The sequence below is a fragment of the Clarias gariepinus genome, chromosome 1 (genome assembly GCF_024256425.1).
Source record: "Clarias gariepinus isolate MV-2021 ecotype Netherlands chromosome 1, CGAR_prim_01v2, whole genome shotgun sequence".
Taxonomy (NCBI): Eukaryota; Metazoa; Chordata; class Actinopteri; order Siluriformes; family Clariidae; genus Clarias; species Clarias gariepinus.
Genome location: NC_071100.1, coordinates 20501104 through 20520044, shown reverse-complemented (window position 1 = coordinate 20520044; position 18941 = coordinate 20501104). Strand labels below are relative to the sequence as shown.

The window sequence follows — 18941 nt, the reverse complement described above, 5'->3', positions numbered from 1 at the left end:
TCTTCACACACACACACACACACACGGGGAAAGGGGGGGGGGGGGTGTGTGAGAGAGCACTCATGCCAGTAAAACACTGTTGAACCGAACAAAGATAAAGAAAAAAAATGGAGAGAGAAATATGTAATGAGAGAATGTTCATGCCAATAAATCACTGTAGAAGGTTCACTGGGAGAGATTTTATATTGTTTACCTACTATGTTATTCTTTCATGTTTATATATGTTTCAATTCAGCCTAATGTTATTTATAATGTAATTAATGATTTATAATTGCTTTGGCAACAATGTGACTTTTTTTGTTAACATCATGCCAATAAAGCCCTTCTGAGCTGAACTGAGAGAGATAATGTGGGAGAAATCAAGGGAGAAAGAGAAAGGAATAAAGAGATACATTGACAGAGAGAAGGGTGGAAAGAGCAATTTATAATTGGATACCCCATTAACTATGTGCGTACGATAGATAGATAGATAGATAGATAGATAGATAGATAGATAGATAGATAGATAGATAGATAGATAATTTACCACTTGTAAAACTATTATTTAAGTAAGACATGATCCCAGCTTTTCTTTCCTCCTGCAGAAAGAGATGGGGGAGGGCAGATAAAGTGTAGGATTTATTCTATGTAATTTATTCAATACACTTAGACCGTTCTAATGTACACAACCTCTCACTCTCTGTGGCCTCTTTATCATGACTCAGGGTCACGGTACATTCAGACAATGCAGGGTGTGAGACAGGAATACACCAGGTTATCACAGAGCATCACCATGTACACACATTCACACACTCCTTCATGGAGAAATGCAACTGAGCTATTTTTTTCTGACTTGTTTTTAGAAGGTGTGAGGAAACCAGAGAACGCAGAGAAAAACCCCACACACACATGGAAAGTGTGAACAGAAACTTCAGAGATACAAGCTTAGGATCAAAAGGCTGTGAATACAATATGATTTTGTAAAATGTTTATTAGGAAAATTAATTACTTTATATATTAATAACAGTGAAAATGGAAGAAACGAACCACTGCTGCTAGGAACAGATCTAACGAATGATAAAAAGGCAAGAATCAGCATTTGGAAAATATGACTTGATCTAATTATGTATGAGACATATTTAGTCTCAATTTTAGGGTTTATGTGGGTTCTTTAATCCTTATTAATTACTTAAGTGGATCCAGATTTAAATTAACCAACTTTTTAAAAAAAAACCTAAATTGTGTTAATTTAGTAAAATTTAAACCCTTTTTTTACAGTTCTGGGTAAAGTCTAACTTTAGTGCTTTAGGACACAAAATGTTCTTTCTAGATTAAACATTAAATAAAGATCACAAGACTGTACCGGGATGTTTTATGTAAATCATGATTGAAAAAAAAAAAAAAAACATTATAAAACAACAATATTATTTGGAATGGATGTTTTTATAATTGAGTGCTTTTACAAGGGACGTTCAAGTCAAACCTGGACTTTTGATTGTGCAGAATAACAGAACATAGTTATGAGAGTTAAATTATGATGTTTATATAATCTCCTGCTACAATAATGCACACATCTCAGAAATGCTGGCCTCCCAGGAACTCCTTTAATTGCCTTAAAATATAAAAATAGCTTGGAGCAAGGTCAGGACTGAGCGAGGGATGTGGCAATGACTCCCAGCCGAATTCCTGTAATATGCAAGTGGTGTGGTGAGCAGGATGAGGTCATGCATTGTCCTGCGAAACAGGATGCCCTTGTTCATCAAAACAGGCTGTTTTTTTCATTAAAGGAAAGGGCCATTAGAGGACTTACTGGGAGGCCAGTGAGTCAGGAAGTCCGATCATGGCTCTGGTGTACTGAGAAAACTTTCTACCATGACGTGTCCACATACAAGTAAACCACTGGGATAAGTGCATTAGTGTAGCAGGGTATTATATATAGAAATAAAGGGAGTTTTTCCTCTCATCACTGTGCTCTGTCATTCTGCACAATCAAAAGTCCTGGTTTGACTTGAACACTCCTCGTGCACTTCAGTGCAAGATTAGAGTCGATCTGTGTTTACTATTATAAAGGACTTGTGCTTTTTTCACCCAATTTTCTCCCCACACATCATTTATCTCTCTGCTATTATATTATAACTTAATAGATGCTTTCTCTGGGACACACAACACCAACCAAACACACTCTTTGAAATGCCATACATTGCTCCAATCAGAAAATAAGTGCTATCTGCTACCCTATAGCATACATGATCGCATGTGATTGGCTAGGGTCACTGTGATTGACAGGAAAAATTATGAAAGTAGGCCCCTCCCACAGAGAGACTACAGCATTTTCCCCCCTAGACAACACAGTGAACACATTTCTGTTGTGTCACTTGTGCATTAACATACTGTTGATTTACTCTAGGAGAGTTTACTTAAAACTAATTTATAGGATAAGGAGTGGCTCAGCAAAGACACAATCGGCCTTAAGATGGTGAGTTCTTTTCCCAGGTGATGCCACAGCCATCAGTAACTAGGAGCCTAGACAGAAGATTGGGCATGCTCTCCTGGGAAGGGGAAGTGGCTTACTCACACTCCCACATCAATCACTGATCACACAAGCAGAAGGAGGCAGATAGTGCTGTCCTCGGTGTGTGTTATGGTGCGTGACCAGCAAGGGGAAGCGTGTAGGCCTGCCCTCATAAGACGGGTGAGAACTTGACCCGACTAAATTACGTAGAAAAATTGAGTTAAAATGTCAAAAAAGTAATAATTGTTTAACAAAATGGTTATGACATAATTTTTGTATGGATAAGGAACCCATTTGTTCAAAAGAGATCAAACTCCACAATATGAGAGGGATAGTTTCTAGAGTCAGTCTTATGAAGCTACATATATTAAACATTTACTTATGGATTTCAACAACTGTGGATTTCAGACCATAAGTGTATTTTAATGGAGCATTAACAGTTTTTCAGTTTTCTTCGAGAAACGTATCCAACATATCTAATCCTACATAAATAAAGATAAAATTGAAAACTGTGCGTGTATTACCCTACAGCTGTGTGAAGGCTTTTTAACCATAACTGTAGAGAAAGAAATGCCTTTCTTCCCTGCACACAGACCTCAGTCACCATGCTTTACATAAATTTTCATGTGTACCTCTACTATGACATCACTCTCAGCACTGTTGTGATCAAAAACTGCCAGAGAAAGAACCAGGCAACATTCAGAGATGGTACTGTATAAAGGGTACTGATTGGTAATCAACAATATATTTGGTCTGATCATTAAGTCTCTTCATTAAGTGCAATCTGTCGTGCATTCATTCATTCATTAATTCATTCACTCATTATTACTATGATAAGTGGTCTCAGGATTATAAATTGGCAGATGGTGTGTCTGGGACTTTTTGGCGGCCTTTGCCCGCTATCGGACGATCTCTCTCCTCCCAGAGTGAGACTCCGTCACAGGCGCAGATCTGTTTGGGGTTCTGAAAGAGTCCTGCCGAACGAGCAATGATCCCACACGCCAATCTGTGTGTGAGAGAGAGAGAGAGAGATCATTACACAGACAGATGTGTGAAAATACAAGGGATGTTCAAGTGAAACTGGGACTTATGATGAAATTTCTCCTGAATAAAGGTTTAAAACTCTAATTGACACTCACAGAAGTCTTCAAACACAGTGCGGACATTTGGCCACAGTAAAACATTCGAACAGTGCAAAAGCTTTAAAGGGTATACATACAGTATATACTGTATATAATATTGTTCTGTGTAATCAAAAGTCCAGGTTTGACTTGAACGCCCCTCATATTTTTTTCATTGTTACAGTGACTAACTAGAATACTATCAAAGGTAAACAATTAAATGATTTTTTTTTCTTTCGCCAGTGGTTTTTACACCAGCGCTACCTGCTCAAACTGTTCTGTGATGCTCCAAATGTAAATTCTGTGGTTACACATCAACGCAGTCAGTAAACACCACAGTTCAAGCACATCCCTGCTTTTCTTAGTTGTTTCAGAGTATTTTTAAACTAGTTTATGGTTACACTGTGGAAAGAAATACATCTTTGCGAGTGAAAATATATGAAATCTAATTAAATGTATGTACAGTATTATATATATAATATACACTCACCCAAAGGATTATTAGGAACACCATACTAATATGTTTGGCCCCCTTTCGCCTTCAGAACTGCCTTAATTCTACGTGGCATTGATTCAACAAGGTGCTGAAAGCATTCTTTAGAAATGTTGGCCCATATTGATAGGTTTGTTTGTTTGCATTTAGATTTATTGCCATATCAGCTTCTTAGGCTATTTCATGGCAAGATTCACATCAAATATTAAGCTGATTTATTATGTTATGAAAATGTAAGTGAATAAGAGAGTAGTGAGAAAGTTAAAAGGATATAATAATAATAGATTACATAATAGCATGGTCTTGGTCAGAAGAACAGGGTTTTACATTTGGTTCTTTACGTGTACTTTAGACAGAACTTGTAAGAGTTTTTCTGGTTTTGCATTGCAAAATATGTTTTTTAAATCTCAGGTAGAAGTTGTTTTCTCATGGTGTAAAACTTGGGCAGTCCAAAAGTATGTGTTTTATGGTTAGGGTAGTTCTGCAGTGCTGACATTTTAGGGTTTCTTCATCCTTTAATAAATAAGCATGGGTAATGTTTGTATGGCCTATACGTCACCTTGTATATACTATCTGGTCGTGTCTTGATTCGAATGGGTGATACCTTCTTTTTCCTACATGGTACAACCCTAAATGGTTATTTCAGTCAAAGTTGCTCTTCTATCAGCTTGAATCAGTCGGCCCATTCTCCTCTGACCTCTAGCATTAACAAGGCATTTTCGCCCACAGGACTGCCGCATACTGGAAGTTTTTCCTTTTTCACACCATTCTTTGTAAACCCTAGAAATGGTTGTGCGTGAAAATCCCAGTAACTGAGCAGATTGTGAAATACTCAGACCGGCCCGTCTGGCACCAACAACCATGCCACGCTCAAAATTGCTTAAATCACCATTCTTTCCCATTCTGACATTTAGTTTGGAGTTCAGGAGATTGTCTTGACCAGGACCACACCCCTAAAATGAAGCCATGTGATTGGTTGATTAGATAATTGCATTAATGAGAAAGTAAACAGGTGTTCCCAATTATCCTATAGTTGAGTGTATATATATGATTATTAAGCCCATTTCTAGAGCCATGTCATGTGTGGCAGATTATTTTTTCCAATCTTTCTAGAAACATCTAGAAACAACTAGGAACTTACCTTTCTATATAATGTTAGAAAATTAAATTCTAGATCACTGTGACTATATTTAAGATATTTTCACTCCCTATGATGTCATTTAGTCAGTAATCAGTCCTGAGCTTTAAGTGTGTGTGTCATACTAATTCATGTAAAATTACTGATCACCTCAGGCCTGAGTTTCCTGTTTGTCGGGACAGAGGGTGATTTCCTCTTCCCAGATCATCTTCTCCTGAATCCACCACCAGCGACCGACCGATCACGTCCCACACCTGTCCACAGAGACATGCAGTGAGGGACACTGGATTGCGATGTTCGTTCCACATACAATTATATCTTCAGCTTTTTAATGTAAAGTGCCTCACTGTACAGTTTATACACTTTGAGTTGAGTCTCGCTCAAACCCCCCCCACATTGGCAGGTTGAGAGTAACATTATCAGTTACCTTCAGCTGCGAGTCCTCCAGTCTGAACGTGGCTCTGCCGTCTGCTCCGGCCTGCACGTTTCCCAAATCACCAACATGCTGCACCACACAAAAACCTTCATTCATCACACCATGTCTTTCTCTCTGACATTATACCTCACTAAAACCTTGACAAAAACTAACAGCGCTCCTGAACATGTTACTTTAATCCATTACAATAATCTACAGGAAAGAAGAAAGGTCATGTTTTATGCCAAGGAATCTGATCTGAAATGGGAATATTAAAATAAGACTTTTGTTTGGCATTAGCTAGGCAACAGACTACAATAGGATGAACGTCCTGTGGGTTTTATGTTATATTTTAACAATAGATCAGTTTTGGTGTCTAGTTTCTAACAATCAGGGGAAGAAATGGCTCGAAGAAAAAGTAAACATACCCTTTCTGTGTCTTGTGGGCCTCCGTGCTGCTTCCCATATGGGTTATAGTGATCACCACAACTGTGAGAGGGAAGATAGATAAGAGAGAAAGACAGGGAGTTTAGCGGGAGAGACAGAGATAAAGACAGGACACAGACAGACAGAGGAAAGTGAGAGAGTTTGAGATTAATTTAATAATCTTGCATCTAATGTATATTTAGATACATTATAAAAGCTATTAGAAGTATTTGAGTTATCTTACTAACAGATCTAAACACACTGACTGGCCCAAAAAAAAGTTGCACACTCTAATATTTCATCGATTAACATTTATTTTAATCCAGAGACATTAAATTCTCTCCAAGATCTTTTATTAATGTTGGGAGAGTCAGACAACAGCGTAAAGTCTTCTCCAGCACATTCCAAAGATTCTCAATGGGGAAAAGCTGTCTGGACTCTCAGACTCTGGACTCTCTTGTGGCGAATGACGTCTTATCCCCTTTCACAGTTTGACCCTAATAAATCCTGGCATCATCTTGGAACATGACAGTGCCATCAGGGGGAAAAAAACCTTGATGGAAAAATCTGGTCATTCAATTCAATTCATTTTATATAGCGCTTTTAACAATGAATTTAACAATTCAGTATCTTCAGGTCGTCAACTTATTTTTTGGTCATATAACTTTGCTGAACCTAGACCTAACCAACAGAAGCAACCCCAGATCATAACACTGGCCCCACAGGCTTGTTAGGTAGGCACTGGTCATGATGTGTGCATCATTCCATCTACCTCTATTCTTACCCTGATGTGCCCATCACTCTGGAACTGAGTAAATCTGGACTCATCAGACCACATGACCGTTTTCCAATGTTCCACAGTCCATTCTTTATGCTCCGTAGTACTGAATAAATTTTTTTTCCAATGATATGTTTTCTGACATGGTTGTTTAAGACTGCACTAGTCAGGGGTAAATAACTTGTCGCCAGCTGATCGCTGCAGTAATTATCCAATGGAAGGCTCACAGGAGCTCCACGTGGTGACTTTTTTTGCTCCATGCAGTGTATAAATAAATGACACGTACAGTATATAACTCTACATGGAGACAGAGTGTAATATTAACTGTGTTTCAGTGTAAATCTACAGTTACTCATCAATCCCTTTGTATGAGTTTCAGTGTGAAATAAACACCTCATCTCTGTCACTCATTTAACTCTTATATAACATTCTACTTCTTTCAATTTTCAATTTAATTCTCATTCGTATCTATAAGGGTGAAGGGTCAGAGGTCAGCATACCTCATGCAGTCCTGTGTGAGGTCTCCAAGTTCATGCACGTGAAGGCCGTGAGCACCGGGCTCTAAGCCGTCAATTGTGCCATCAATCAAACATCGCTTCTCAGATAACTGCAGGAACCGGACCACGCCCTGCACCGCCCCCGTCCCGCTTAGCATAGCCACAGCTGCGCCCAGGTCTAAAACATACAAGCAGGAACAGATCAGAAAAGCACAGGCATGTGTAACTGTTTACAATTTTAAATGAAATCTGCATTAAGAGCTGCCGCTTGTGGTTGATGCTGAGAACCGAGAGCCAAACCTGGTTGTGATCCCCCGATGCCCTTGAGTACGGCTCTCCTGCCCGTGCTCTCAATCAGATCCTGAACCGCTCGAGTGGAAAGTGATGTCTCAACCAAAACCTCCTCCCGAGCCAAGTCCACCTGTACTGCCTGCACGCCTGCAAAAACACATCCAACACGATTTACCTTCACATTTAATCATATATAATTTTTTTTATCTAAAGCAGCTTTAAAATAATAAAGAACGTAGCAGAATCGAAGCAGGAACAGAAGGTCACAGCACATGACCTATGCCCTATGTTAGATTAGTGTATATGAAGACAACAAAATAGGATGTTTATTTACTCAACGTTTATTACGTGGTTAACTCACCAGGCTGGTTTTCTAGTGCACCTTTAACAGCCCGCACGCAGCTCTCACAGCTCATCTGCACTGCAAACTCCAACTGAGAGCACAAAGACAATCATACATCATACACATTCTTTCATTTATTAATCAGCTACAGAGCTATACTATACACTGCCTTGCATAAGTATTCATCCTCTTGGAATTCCCCGACATTTAGTAGAGCTACATCCTGAAACTTATGCAAATGTAACTGGCATGAATGTAAACAAAATATTACATAGTAGGGAAAAAAATCTATTTTTCAAAAAAACAAAGGCTTACAATTTAAAATAAAATTGCATAAGTATTCACCCCATTTTTGTGAAAAACAAATTTTTGTGAAACACAAAAAAGAATGGTTTCTATCATGTGGAATAGCGTTCTGAAGAGTCACATGATTATGGATATTAATTAATAATCACTGGCTGATTCATTCCTTTTAAGAATTTAACCGATTAAGGAAACGATTAACCAATAATGTTTGTTTTAAATCATGCTTCTTTCATACACCATGAGGCTATTATTATTATTATTATTATTATTATTATTATATTTAAACTATTTGTGCTTATTCATTTGACTTACATAGCAAACTGTTTAAATATGTTGCAAGGCAAACATTATTAAAATTCTGTCACTGTCCAAATACTTTCACTGATTAGCCACAACATTAAAACCAGCTAGGTTTTGGGTCCCCCTTGTGCCAATATGGTGTGGCCTTTATGGGTTGGACTCGTTTGTTCAGTGTATTCCATGGTTGCTTGATCGGATCAGGATCTGAGGAGTTTAAAGGCTAGGTCGCTGGCCTTGGACGCTTCGTCTGCTGGGACCTGCGCATGGTGGACTGTGGTGAACTGTGTGTTCTGGTGCCTTTCTATCAAGGCCAGCACTGGATTTTCTGGTAGGTTCAGACCAGATGGGCTGATCTTTACACCCCACAGGGGCAGCCCTTTGTGTCCATGATCCTGTCACCAGTCCACTTGTATATAATTGATAGTCAGTGTTATCCAGTTTACCTAGTGGTGGTGTTAATGTTGTGGCTGATCTATGTATGTCAAGTTTATGGTTTAATAAAGAAGCAAACAGCCCCCTACTGGTCATGCAGTGAACTACACGCAAGGTGCTGTTTAGGATTCAGCTTTAGAAAGGAGAGCTGGTTATATCTAAAGTAAAAATAATCACCCAAAAAACGCATACTAATAGTTTCACAAGGAAGTGCAAAATGAAAAATGCTCATAGTTATGGAGAAAAACAGAATAAAGTCCCTAACCACGTGACCTGATAAGCAAGTCACTCTTGTGCAGGTACAGTAAAGAGCGGGGAGTAACTGTAACACCACACACACACACACACACACACACACAGAGAGAGAGAGAGAGAGAGAGATAGAGAGAGAGAGCAAGCAACTCACTGTAGCGGCTCGATCTGTCTCCATTTCTACAGATATACTGTATACCTCTGATACACACACTCTCTACTCCTGCTGTGAAGCAACAACCAACTGTTCAAAACAAAACCTAAACTTCCGCCTTTCAAAATACGAGTCTTATCACGCTGAGGTAAAAAAAAAATCCATAAAAGTATAAAAGTCTCTTTAGCATGTATAATAATAATAATAATAATAATAATAATAATAATAATAATAATAAAAAATAAAATAAGACCAGTAGGACTGTTGCATATTTTTAAAAAGTAATCTATTGAAATCACTTAAAACTGAAAAAGAAAAACAGCATAGACCATCATAGCTGACCAGCAAGTATACCAGCATATGTTGTGTTTTGGTGCACCAGCATCACAGCATTATGATGTGGGTGACCGGCATACCAGATCCAGCATCATGGGGTCAGTGGTTCCGGCGGTGGGATTATTCGCAATTTTACCTTAAAATGTACCGTAATTTTTAATCATACACATAAGTGTAATGCATCATTTTAATCTGTAAAGGGTCTTCATTTCTTTAAATCTTTTTGAAACTCGTCACTAAAATTGACTTAAACTCAGTGAATACTGCACACACATATCCATATATATATATATTAGTGCTGTCAAAATTAGTGCGTTAACGCATGCGATTAATTTGAAATATTTAACGCATTAAAAAAAATTAACGCAATTAACGCGGTTGCAGTTTTTTTTATTTCCTGTTGTGGCTGACGTGTGTTCAACGTGCAAAGAAGTATGGATAAGACCAAGGAAGGACTTTTAGACGGAAAGTTTCAGTATAAAACTCTGCCGGATGGTTCTGTGGATAAAACAAAAGTAATCTGTACATTTTGCAAAGCCGAATTTAAATACCAGAGAAGTAATTCGTCTTTGACATATCACTTAAAAGCAAAACACCCCACCGAAACAATCTCTACAGGGCCTCGCCAATGTAAATTGCATTGATTGTATTGAAATTTAAATGACACAAATGGCACATACCTGTGTTTTTATTTCTGTAATAAATATGGCTTTCAAGCCAACAGTTAATTTGGAGAATATTGATGGTTTATTGCAGGTATGTTGTTTACTGTACATGAGAAAATCTGTGTTACAAGTTAAACAAAAATTCCAATAAACAATCATATTTGAATTTAAATAGTTTCATTGTCTTGAGTTTACATTAATTATTTACATTTACATATCCAAAAAGTTTCAGTCTTTTAATTGTGATTAATCGCGATTAATTGCAAAAAAATGTGCGATTAATTAGTTAATTTTTTTTAATCGATTGACAGCACTAATATATATATATATATATATATATATATATATATATATATATATATATATATATACACTACCGTTCAAAAGTTTGCGGTCACGCTCTAACTCCATGATCATTCCTGATTTTTATTTCTTTCTACAGTGTAAAAGAATGCTGAAGGTGTCCAAAAAATGCATTAATCTCTTTTGAACAGTTAATTGTGAGATTAGAGTGTCTGCTACTTATGCTTTGTAAAGACTTCATAACGCCTCTAATCTGAGGTGCTGTTAAGAATGTAGAAAATAAATCACTAAACAAAAACAAATAAATTTGCAAGTGACCCCAATCTTTTGAATGGTAGTCTATAAAGCTTAAAGTGTCTACTTTTAAATGAAACAAGCTTAATCAAAATTAAATATTCTCAGTTTATGTAATCCCTATGAAACAGTCAGGGTAAATCTACATATAAGGTCACACCCCCAAACACGCACACACACACACACACACAAAAAGTTTCCTGCGCGTGTGGAAGATGTCACGCGCTGTTTCTGAAGCTCTACAGAATGTTCTGGACAGTGGGAGGAGTTTAGATTTACCTCAGAACAACACTGAGACTCCAACAATGAACGAAGGAGGAGAATCCAGCAAGCTGTAATTATGGGTAAGTTATTAAATCCTAAATAATCCTTATTCTGATAATATAAAACTAATATTATTTTATTTTTTCTTATTTTCTCTCAAGGTTTTGCCAGTTTATGTGAAACATTGTCATTTAATGTCACTTACATGGTGGGGTAGCATGTAGATAACACTAATCATGCTAACAAACTGCCTTATGTAGCTTAGCATAAACAGGTTAGCTAGCGATGGCTAAGCTAATGCTTTATGTAGATTACAGATGGTTGTCAATATTAGCTGTGGTGTTAATGTTTATAATGTATTTCACCCCATTTTGGATAGCTTTATTTTATCATAGCTATTTGGTTGACACTGTTATCTATAATGTTATTTAGCACAAACACTTAGCTCTAGGTGGCTAAAATACTGCCTTATGTAGCTCACCAATGTTTGTGATGTTCAGGCTTCATCTGTGAGTGCACACAACCAGCACATGGACTGACCTCAGATGCCAGGAATGTTACCACTTCTGGTCACAGAGTCTGTGTGCATTGCAAATCAGTTTATGGTAAGAGGCAAAAAACACCATGAAAATGTCAGGTATTCAATGTTGACTTGTGTCTTCAGTTAAATAAGAAGTGCTTTTTGAGAGAGGCACAAAGATGTATGACTGTGTATAGGGTGTAAAAAAGGGTTTTTACTAACCTTACACCTTTTCTGCATCATGCACTGCTTTTGTTTGCACTGTTTTTCCCTGAATGTCTGGCTGCATTGCCGTATTAACAGTATGCTTTAATGTATTTTTTTGTAATGTAAATAATGAGTGAGGGCCAAGCCGCAAAGTTTTTTTTTTTATATAGACAGTTTTAAGCAGAATAACAAAAAGAATAAAAATGCTTTGTCTCATAATCACACCCGATGAGGTTTTATTTTGCCCCAGTGACTGTGGTTTGGTTCCGGGGTTGTGCTTTCGTGAGCATGTGCAGCTGTATCGTGAGAAAATCCCGATGACATGCCGGGTCATGTGATTCGGCATAAAAGAGCACCCGGAAAGCAACTCGAAGTGGAGAGATTCCATCACACAGGACCTGTCATGGTCCTGTCACATCAACACCTTGGTGAAAAAGGCCAGACAGCGTCTCTACCACCTCAGACGCTTGAGAGACTTCAGACTGCCCTCCAAGGTGCTCAGGAACTTTTACTCCTGCACCATAGAGAGCATCCTGATGGGAAACATCTCAACCTGGTTTGGGAACAGCACCATGCAGGACAGACGAGCTGTACAGAGGGTGTTGCGATTAGCTAAGCGCATCATCCGCACCGAGCTCCCTGACCTGCACTCAATCTAATGCAAGCGGTGCTGGACCAAGGCCAGGAAGATTGTGAAGGACCTCAGCCACCCCAGCAATTGACTGTTCACTTTGTTGAGCAGCAAAGCGATTCCGCTGCCTGAAGACCAACACAGAAAGACTGAGGAGGAGCTTCTTCCTCTTAATCAGTACACCACACGGTACTGATCCATTTTGCACATCTACATACATTGACATTCACTTACACTAGTGACCACTGCACAACACATTCGTGGACATTAGTTAAATTACCCAATTACCCTATCACAAGTCACTTTAAATATGTCATTTTCAAGCATATTTGCACACCCTCTGGACATCCTGTTACCCGGATGCACAAGTCACTTTAAACACTTTAAATATGTGTCATTTCTGTTTATATTCAATTTATATTCAACTTCATTCCCACAAAATTCCATAAACTCTATATCTCTGTATTGCACAACTGTTTCTTATTTTTTACACTTTTTTATTTTCTCTTTTTTTTTAATAAATGTTTCTTATATTGTATATTTTGTCCTGTACAGTACAGCTGTCTCTTAATTTTCTATATTTTCATACATTTGTCTTATTGTATATTTTGTACTGTATAGTGATATTTTATTTTTAATTTTATATTTTATTTTATTCTTACTTAGTCAAATTTACCTTCTGTTTTCCTTTTATATTTATTTCCTATTCATTGTCTATAAGGTCACAGGCAGTTGTCTAAGCATTTCACTGCATATCGTACGGTGTATGACTGTGTATGTGACAAATAAAATTTTAATTTGAATAATTTGAATTTGAGATTATGGTGAGACAACACCGTTTATGTCACGTATATCGTGACAAGTTGGATTTTTCCGTTTTCTGGCTTAATCCTTGCCAGACTAATTCACAACACCTCTTGCATCGTTTTCGTGCTCCCAGACTGTTTCAATATTACCAGTGAGACAGAGCCATCTCTTTCAACACACACTCACAAACACGCTCATAAATAACCTGGACTCTGGACATTCTATTCCATACACACACACACACACTCTTTTTTTTTCGTATTTGTATATATATTGTCACAGCATGCGCCTGTGATGGGTGTGCGTGCTCCTCGCTCATTTCAAAGCTTACTAGCAAGGTGGCCTCCTCTTCTGCAGGTGCGCAAAGGAGCGGGGCCGTGGAATTAGCCGCCGAGCCAACGCTGCTAATGATCCCGGGCTTCTCCCCGCGCTGTAAAACACAGCACAGGGAGTGTAGCTCGGGGTCTGTTGGGAGACCGGACTTTACTAAGCGCCCAGCCGGCGGACATCAGAGAGGATTCCTAAAAGAGCTGGGAGGGGCTGAGAGCAGAGCTGCATGGACAGCAGCTTCTGCCTCCGAGCCGATGAGGGCAAAAACTGCTGTCCTCGCGGGTCCACGCTGCCACTATGCCTGCTGTTCCCCACTCACCAGGCTGTGCTCGCATGCCAGCGGGGCACTGCCCAACAGACGTGCACATGCACATTCTTTCCTTCCCTTTTTTCCGTCCTTCCTCCTTTAACCCTTTCCTTCCCCATTTATCTTAAATAAATTACCCTTTTTCCTCTCCACCTCATGTCTGTGCTTTATGGTGCCACCCGTGCAACATGGGTCGAACTCGTTACAATATTTTGTAAATATTTAATAAAGTGTTTTTTGGTCCACCGTTTTGGTTTTTTTGTCACTTGATATACTTTGGGTTTTGGTTAATTGTTGTCATTGTTTGTCTTTTCTTGCCCTGCTCTGCCTACAGTATACCACACCAGAAGTTGAATAAAAGACCCTGATTTAGTTTAACTTGATTAATAACAAACTTGATTGGGGAATCAAATGGGATCAATTTGGGGAATCTTTTTTTGTGTATTCTTCCAGTGTTGTGTGACTTTGCAGAGCAGGAAGGATGCTACCATTGCTAATGCCAAATGCTATTGCTAGTATTGCCATTAAGCCTGACTCAGTTGTTAACAGTTATGTACAGGAGGATGATGAGGCCGATTTTTGCAGTAGGTTCTTTTGTGACTCGCTGTAATCCTGCAGAGATAACTTTCTTAATTAGCTCATTGTATATATCTGATAGACATGATGATGATGATGATGTTTATCATTTGTCTAATATGGCTGCTGTACAAACGCTGCAGACAGAGGTAAATCAATGTAAGGTGGATTTATTGGCTCTTTCAGAAAAAAGTTTAGAGCATGATTTTAAAGAATCCATAAATAGTATGTTAAATAGGGAAACCAGTTTTCAGCATGCTGTGGACACTAGCTTAGCAGGGGTGAAGAAAAGCTGAAGAGAGCGGTCAAATCAAAAGAAAAAGCTACGGCTTACTATCACGTCCACTCTTTAAAGAATACAGGCCTGCATCATCACACTCCAGTGCACTGCTTTCACCCAAAACACCAGTCGCTGGACCTAGGGGAAATGTACAACATAAAGTACGCCATGTAATCTATGATGTTACTCATCTAGTCTGCTTACCTCCTCAATTTTACCGGCTACTTCCTCCTTTTGCGCTCGACTGCCAATTCACTTAAAGCTTTCATCATTTGGCGATGATTACAAGACAGCAGACGTGCTCAACTTCATTGAGCAATGTGAAAAATATTTTTAAATCGGGCCACTTCCCAGTGTGAAGCTAGTAGGAACCCTTAGCGCAGTACTACGAGGACCCACTCTAAGCTGGTGGAAGGCGAAAAGACAAGTGTCTGGAAGTCTTTTAAAAAGCCATTCATGACTGCGTACTTACCAGATGACTACCTGACTGAAATAGAGGACAAGTTAAGGTTGCTGGTACAACAGCCTGGACAACGGTCTCAGGGACTTTGCCTATGACTACCAGGCCCTCTGTCTGAAGTGGAAGCCTGACATCTTGTAGGAGGAGCTGGTGAATTGTATGCTGAACAATATCAACCTCAGTGGCAGGCTGTCTGAGAGGAACTCAGGTGAAGGTGGGCTCAATGGTGGAAAAAGACTATGGGTGCTAAAGATTAATGGCCGAAAATGGGAAGTCAGCACAGCAAGGTCAAGAACAAAAAGTGAGCTATAGATCGAGCTTCCCTTTGAAACACCCAGCTGGACTTGACATTGATCAGCCCTACGCAGCCACCTTGCTTCCGCTGGTACCAGTGTCAGTGCAAGGCAAGGAAATGAATGCAGTGCTGGATACAGGGAGCACCTACATGCATGTGAGAACACATATGGCAGCAAGAATACATCGTTGGATGGAAGAATACATCAGAGTAAAACACAAAGAACACTTAGCTACAAGTTGCATGGCGCAGAATGTCAGCTTAAAATGGGTCTTACCGTTTTTGTGTGGACTTTAGGAAACTGAATAGTAAGACCAACCGGATGCTTACCCAATGCCATTGATTCACGACATCATTGAATCCCTGAAAGGCACCTCCTGGTTCAGCACACTGAATTTGCAGTCCTGTTACTGGCAGGTGGAGATTGAGAAAGAGAGTTGTAAAAAGACTGCCTTCATCACCACTAAAGGCCTCTTTCAGTTTCAGTCCTTGCCATATGGTCTCAGATACACAGCTGCCACCTTCCAAATGTTAATGGAGAAGGCTGATCTGGGGTAAATAGTTGTTTTGTGTACATTGACATCATTATTTACTCTTAAACCATGGAGCAGCACAGTCAACATCTCCATGAAGTACTAAGGAGACTCTCCCAAGCCAATCTCTCCTTGAATATGAAGAAGTGCCATTTCTTCAAACGCCAGCTCAAGTTTCTGGGATACATCATCTCAAAGGACGGAGTACAGATTGACCCTAAAAAAACCCGAGCTGTGGCTGAACATCCACCTTCTCAAGATTTAAAGGCATTGCAACGCTTCCTGGATCTAGCTGGCTGGTACCATAAGCTCATTCCACATTTTCCTGACATCACCGCCCCACTAAACCATCTGAATTAAAAGGGAGTGAGATCGGAGTGGACGGATGAGTGCCAAGCCAGCATGGACGTCCTCAAACAAGCCCTTCAAGATCCATCTGTTCTGGCACAGCCTAATCTTAACCTACCTGGCCTGGGAGCAATCCTTATCCAAATGTCAGCTGAAGGAGAACAAGCAGTAGCCTACGCATCCCGAAACTTAAGAAGAGCGGAGCTGAATTACTCAACTTTAGAAAAGGAGTGTTTAGCAGTCATATGGGCAGTGGAAAAATGGAGGAACTTCCTTGAAGGCCAGGCTTTCGATGTCTTCACTGACCATGCGGCCAGTTCTCCTTTGAACACCATCAGGGGGCAGTATGTCACCGGCCTCCAGTAAAACTAGAAGAAAAATTCCAACTGGTGATCACCCAATCATTAACCCAAAGTTTCCTCCAGTATTTTCATGACAATCCATTGGGTGGACACCTGGCAAGGCTAAAACACTCTTGAGGTTATTAGACGTGGCATGGTGACCCTCTGTACACAAAGACGTTTGGCACTATGTCAAGACATAGTAACATCTGCCAAAAATATAAGCCAGAAAACACCAAATTTATTTGCAAATTACGGTGGAAAATAAGTATTTGGTTACCTACAAACGAGCAAGATTTCTGGCCCTCACAGACCTGTAACTTCTTTAAAGAGGCTCCTCTGTCCTTCACTCATTACCTGTATTAATTGCATCCGTTATCAGTATAAAAGACACCTGTTTACAACTTCAAACAGTCACACTGCAAACTCCACTATGGCCAAGACCAAAGAGCTGTCAAAGGACATCAGAAACAAAATTGTAGACCTGCACCAGGCTGGGAAGACTGAATCTGCAATATGTAAGCCGCTTGGTGTTAAGAAATCAATTGTGGGAGCAATTATTAGAAAATGGAAGACACACAAAACCACTGATAATCTCCCTCGATCTGGGGCTCCACTCAAGATCTCACCACGTGGGGTCAAAAAGATCACAAGAACTGTGAGCAAAAATCCCAGAACCACACGGGGAGACCTAGTGAATAAACTGCAGAGAGCTGGGACCAAAGTAACAAGGGCTACCATCAGTAACACACTGCGCTGCCAGTGACCCAAATCCTGCAGTTTCGGACGTGTCCCCCTGCTTAAGCCAGTACATGTTCAGGCCCGTCTGAAGTTTGCTAGAGAGCATTTGGATGATCTAGAAGAGAATGATTGATTGGAATGATTGGGAGAATGTCATATGGTCAGATAAAACCAAAATATAACTTTGGTCAGCTTGTCGTGTCTGGAGGAGAAAGAATGCTAAGTTGCATCCAAAGAACACCATACCTACTGTGAAGCATGGGGGTGGAAACATCATGCTTTGGGGATGTTTTTCTGCAAAGGGACCAGGATGACTGATCAGATGAGGAAAGGATGAATGGGGCCATGTATTGTGAGATTATGAGTGTACACATAAAGGGTTTTTTATATTGTCTGATTTAAGCAGATTGCTTTTAAAAACCTGCTTTGTCTTATAATCACACCCGATACGTTTTATTTTGCCCCAGTGACTGTGGTTTGGTTCCAGGGTTGAGCACTCCTTGGCGGACTAATTCACAACACCTCTTGCTCCGTTTTCATGCTCCCGGATTGTTTCAATATTACCGGTGAGACCGAGCCACCCCTTCCGCTACACACACTCACAAACACGCTCATAAATAACCTGGACTCTGGACATTCTATTCCATCCACACACACACACTTTTTTTCCATATTTTGTAAATATTGTGTTTTTTGGTCCATTGTTTTGGTTTCTTTGTCACTTAATATACTTTGGGTTGTCTTTTCTTGCTCCGCTCGGCCTATACTGCACCAGAAGTTAGATAAGAGACCCTGATTTAGTGTCACTCGATTAATAACAGATCTGATCGTTACAACACTACTGTGGTGTGAAAGTAAGTCAGTGAATGTGTTCCTGAGAGGTTGCATGTTTTGTTTTGCCATCAGTCGTCTGTCAAAACTTTTTTACTATTCATTGTTAAATTATCATATTGTTACAAATGTGCATATTGTATGTATTGCTACATATTTCACATTAATACTGTTTGTTTTGGCCAATAAAGCTGATTTTAAACTAATTCTGTTCTATGTTTTACACAGTTATTGGATGACCATATTGTAAAACTTGAATTTGTCTTGTTACCTACAGTAGGACTTACTGTACTAATGTATCTGAAGCGAAAGAAGCATTGTAATATTTGCATATATCTTTGCTTTTACAGTATACCATACAAGCATTTGATGGTGGGGTGGTGAACAGTCTACCATCAAATGTTGGTATGCTGGGATGCATGGACTGTACATGTT

At 39.4% G+C, this 18941-nt stretch overlaps 1 protein-coding gene across 1 annotated transcript; it reads right to left on the bottom strand.

Annotated features, from left to right (window-relative positions):
- Positions 1-952: 952 nt before the first annotated feature.
- LOC128524101 (copper chaperone for superoxide dismutase-like) lies at positions 953-9538 on the bottom strand. The gene is made up of 8 exons (XM_053496851.1): positions 9438-9538; positions 8012-8084; positions 7660-7797; positions 7363-7537; positions 6087-6147; positions 5671-5748; positions 5394-5497; positions 953-3497 (listed from the first exon to the last, which is right to left on the bottom strand). The coding sequence occupies exons 1-8, from the start codon at positions 9459-9461 to the stop codon at positions 3341-3343; spliced, it is 810 nt and encodes a 269-aa protein (XP_053352826.1). The 5' UTR covers positions 9462-9538; the 3' UTR covers positions 953-3340.
- Positions 9539-18941: the final 9403 nt, after the last annotated feature.

What these genes read in the sequence shown, in the direction of transcription:
- LOC128524101 (XM_053496851.1), bottom strand. Translation starts at nt 9,461, where the DNA reads ATGGAGACAGATCGAGCCGCTACA. An exon ending in AGACAGATCGAGCCGCTACA is followed by an intron (nt 8,085 to 9,437) that starts GTGAGTTGCTTG and finishes TTGTGCTCTCAG; the next exon opens with TTGGAGTTTGCAGTGCAGAT. An exon ending in ACAGGAAACTCAGGCCTGAG is followed by an intron (nt 3,498 to 5,393) that starts GTGATCAGTAAT and finishes TCTCACACACAG; the next exon opens with ATTGGCGTGTGGGATCATTG.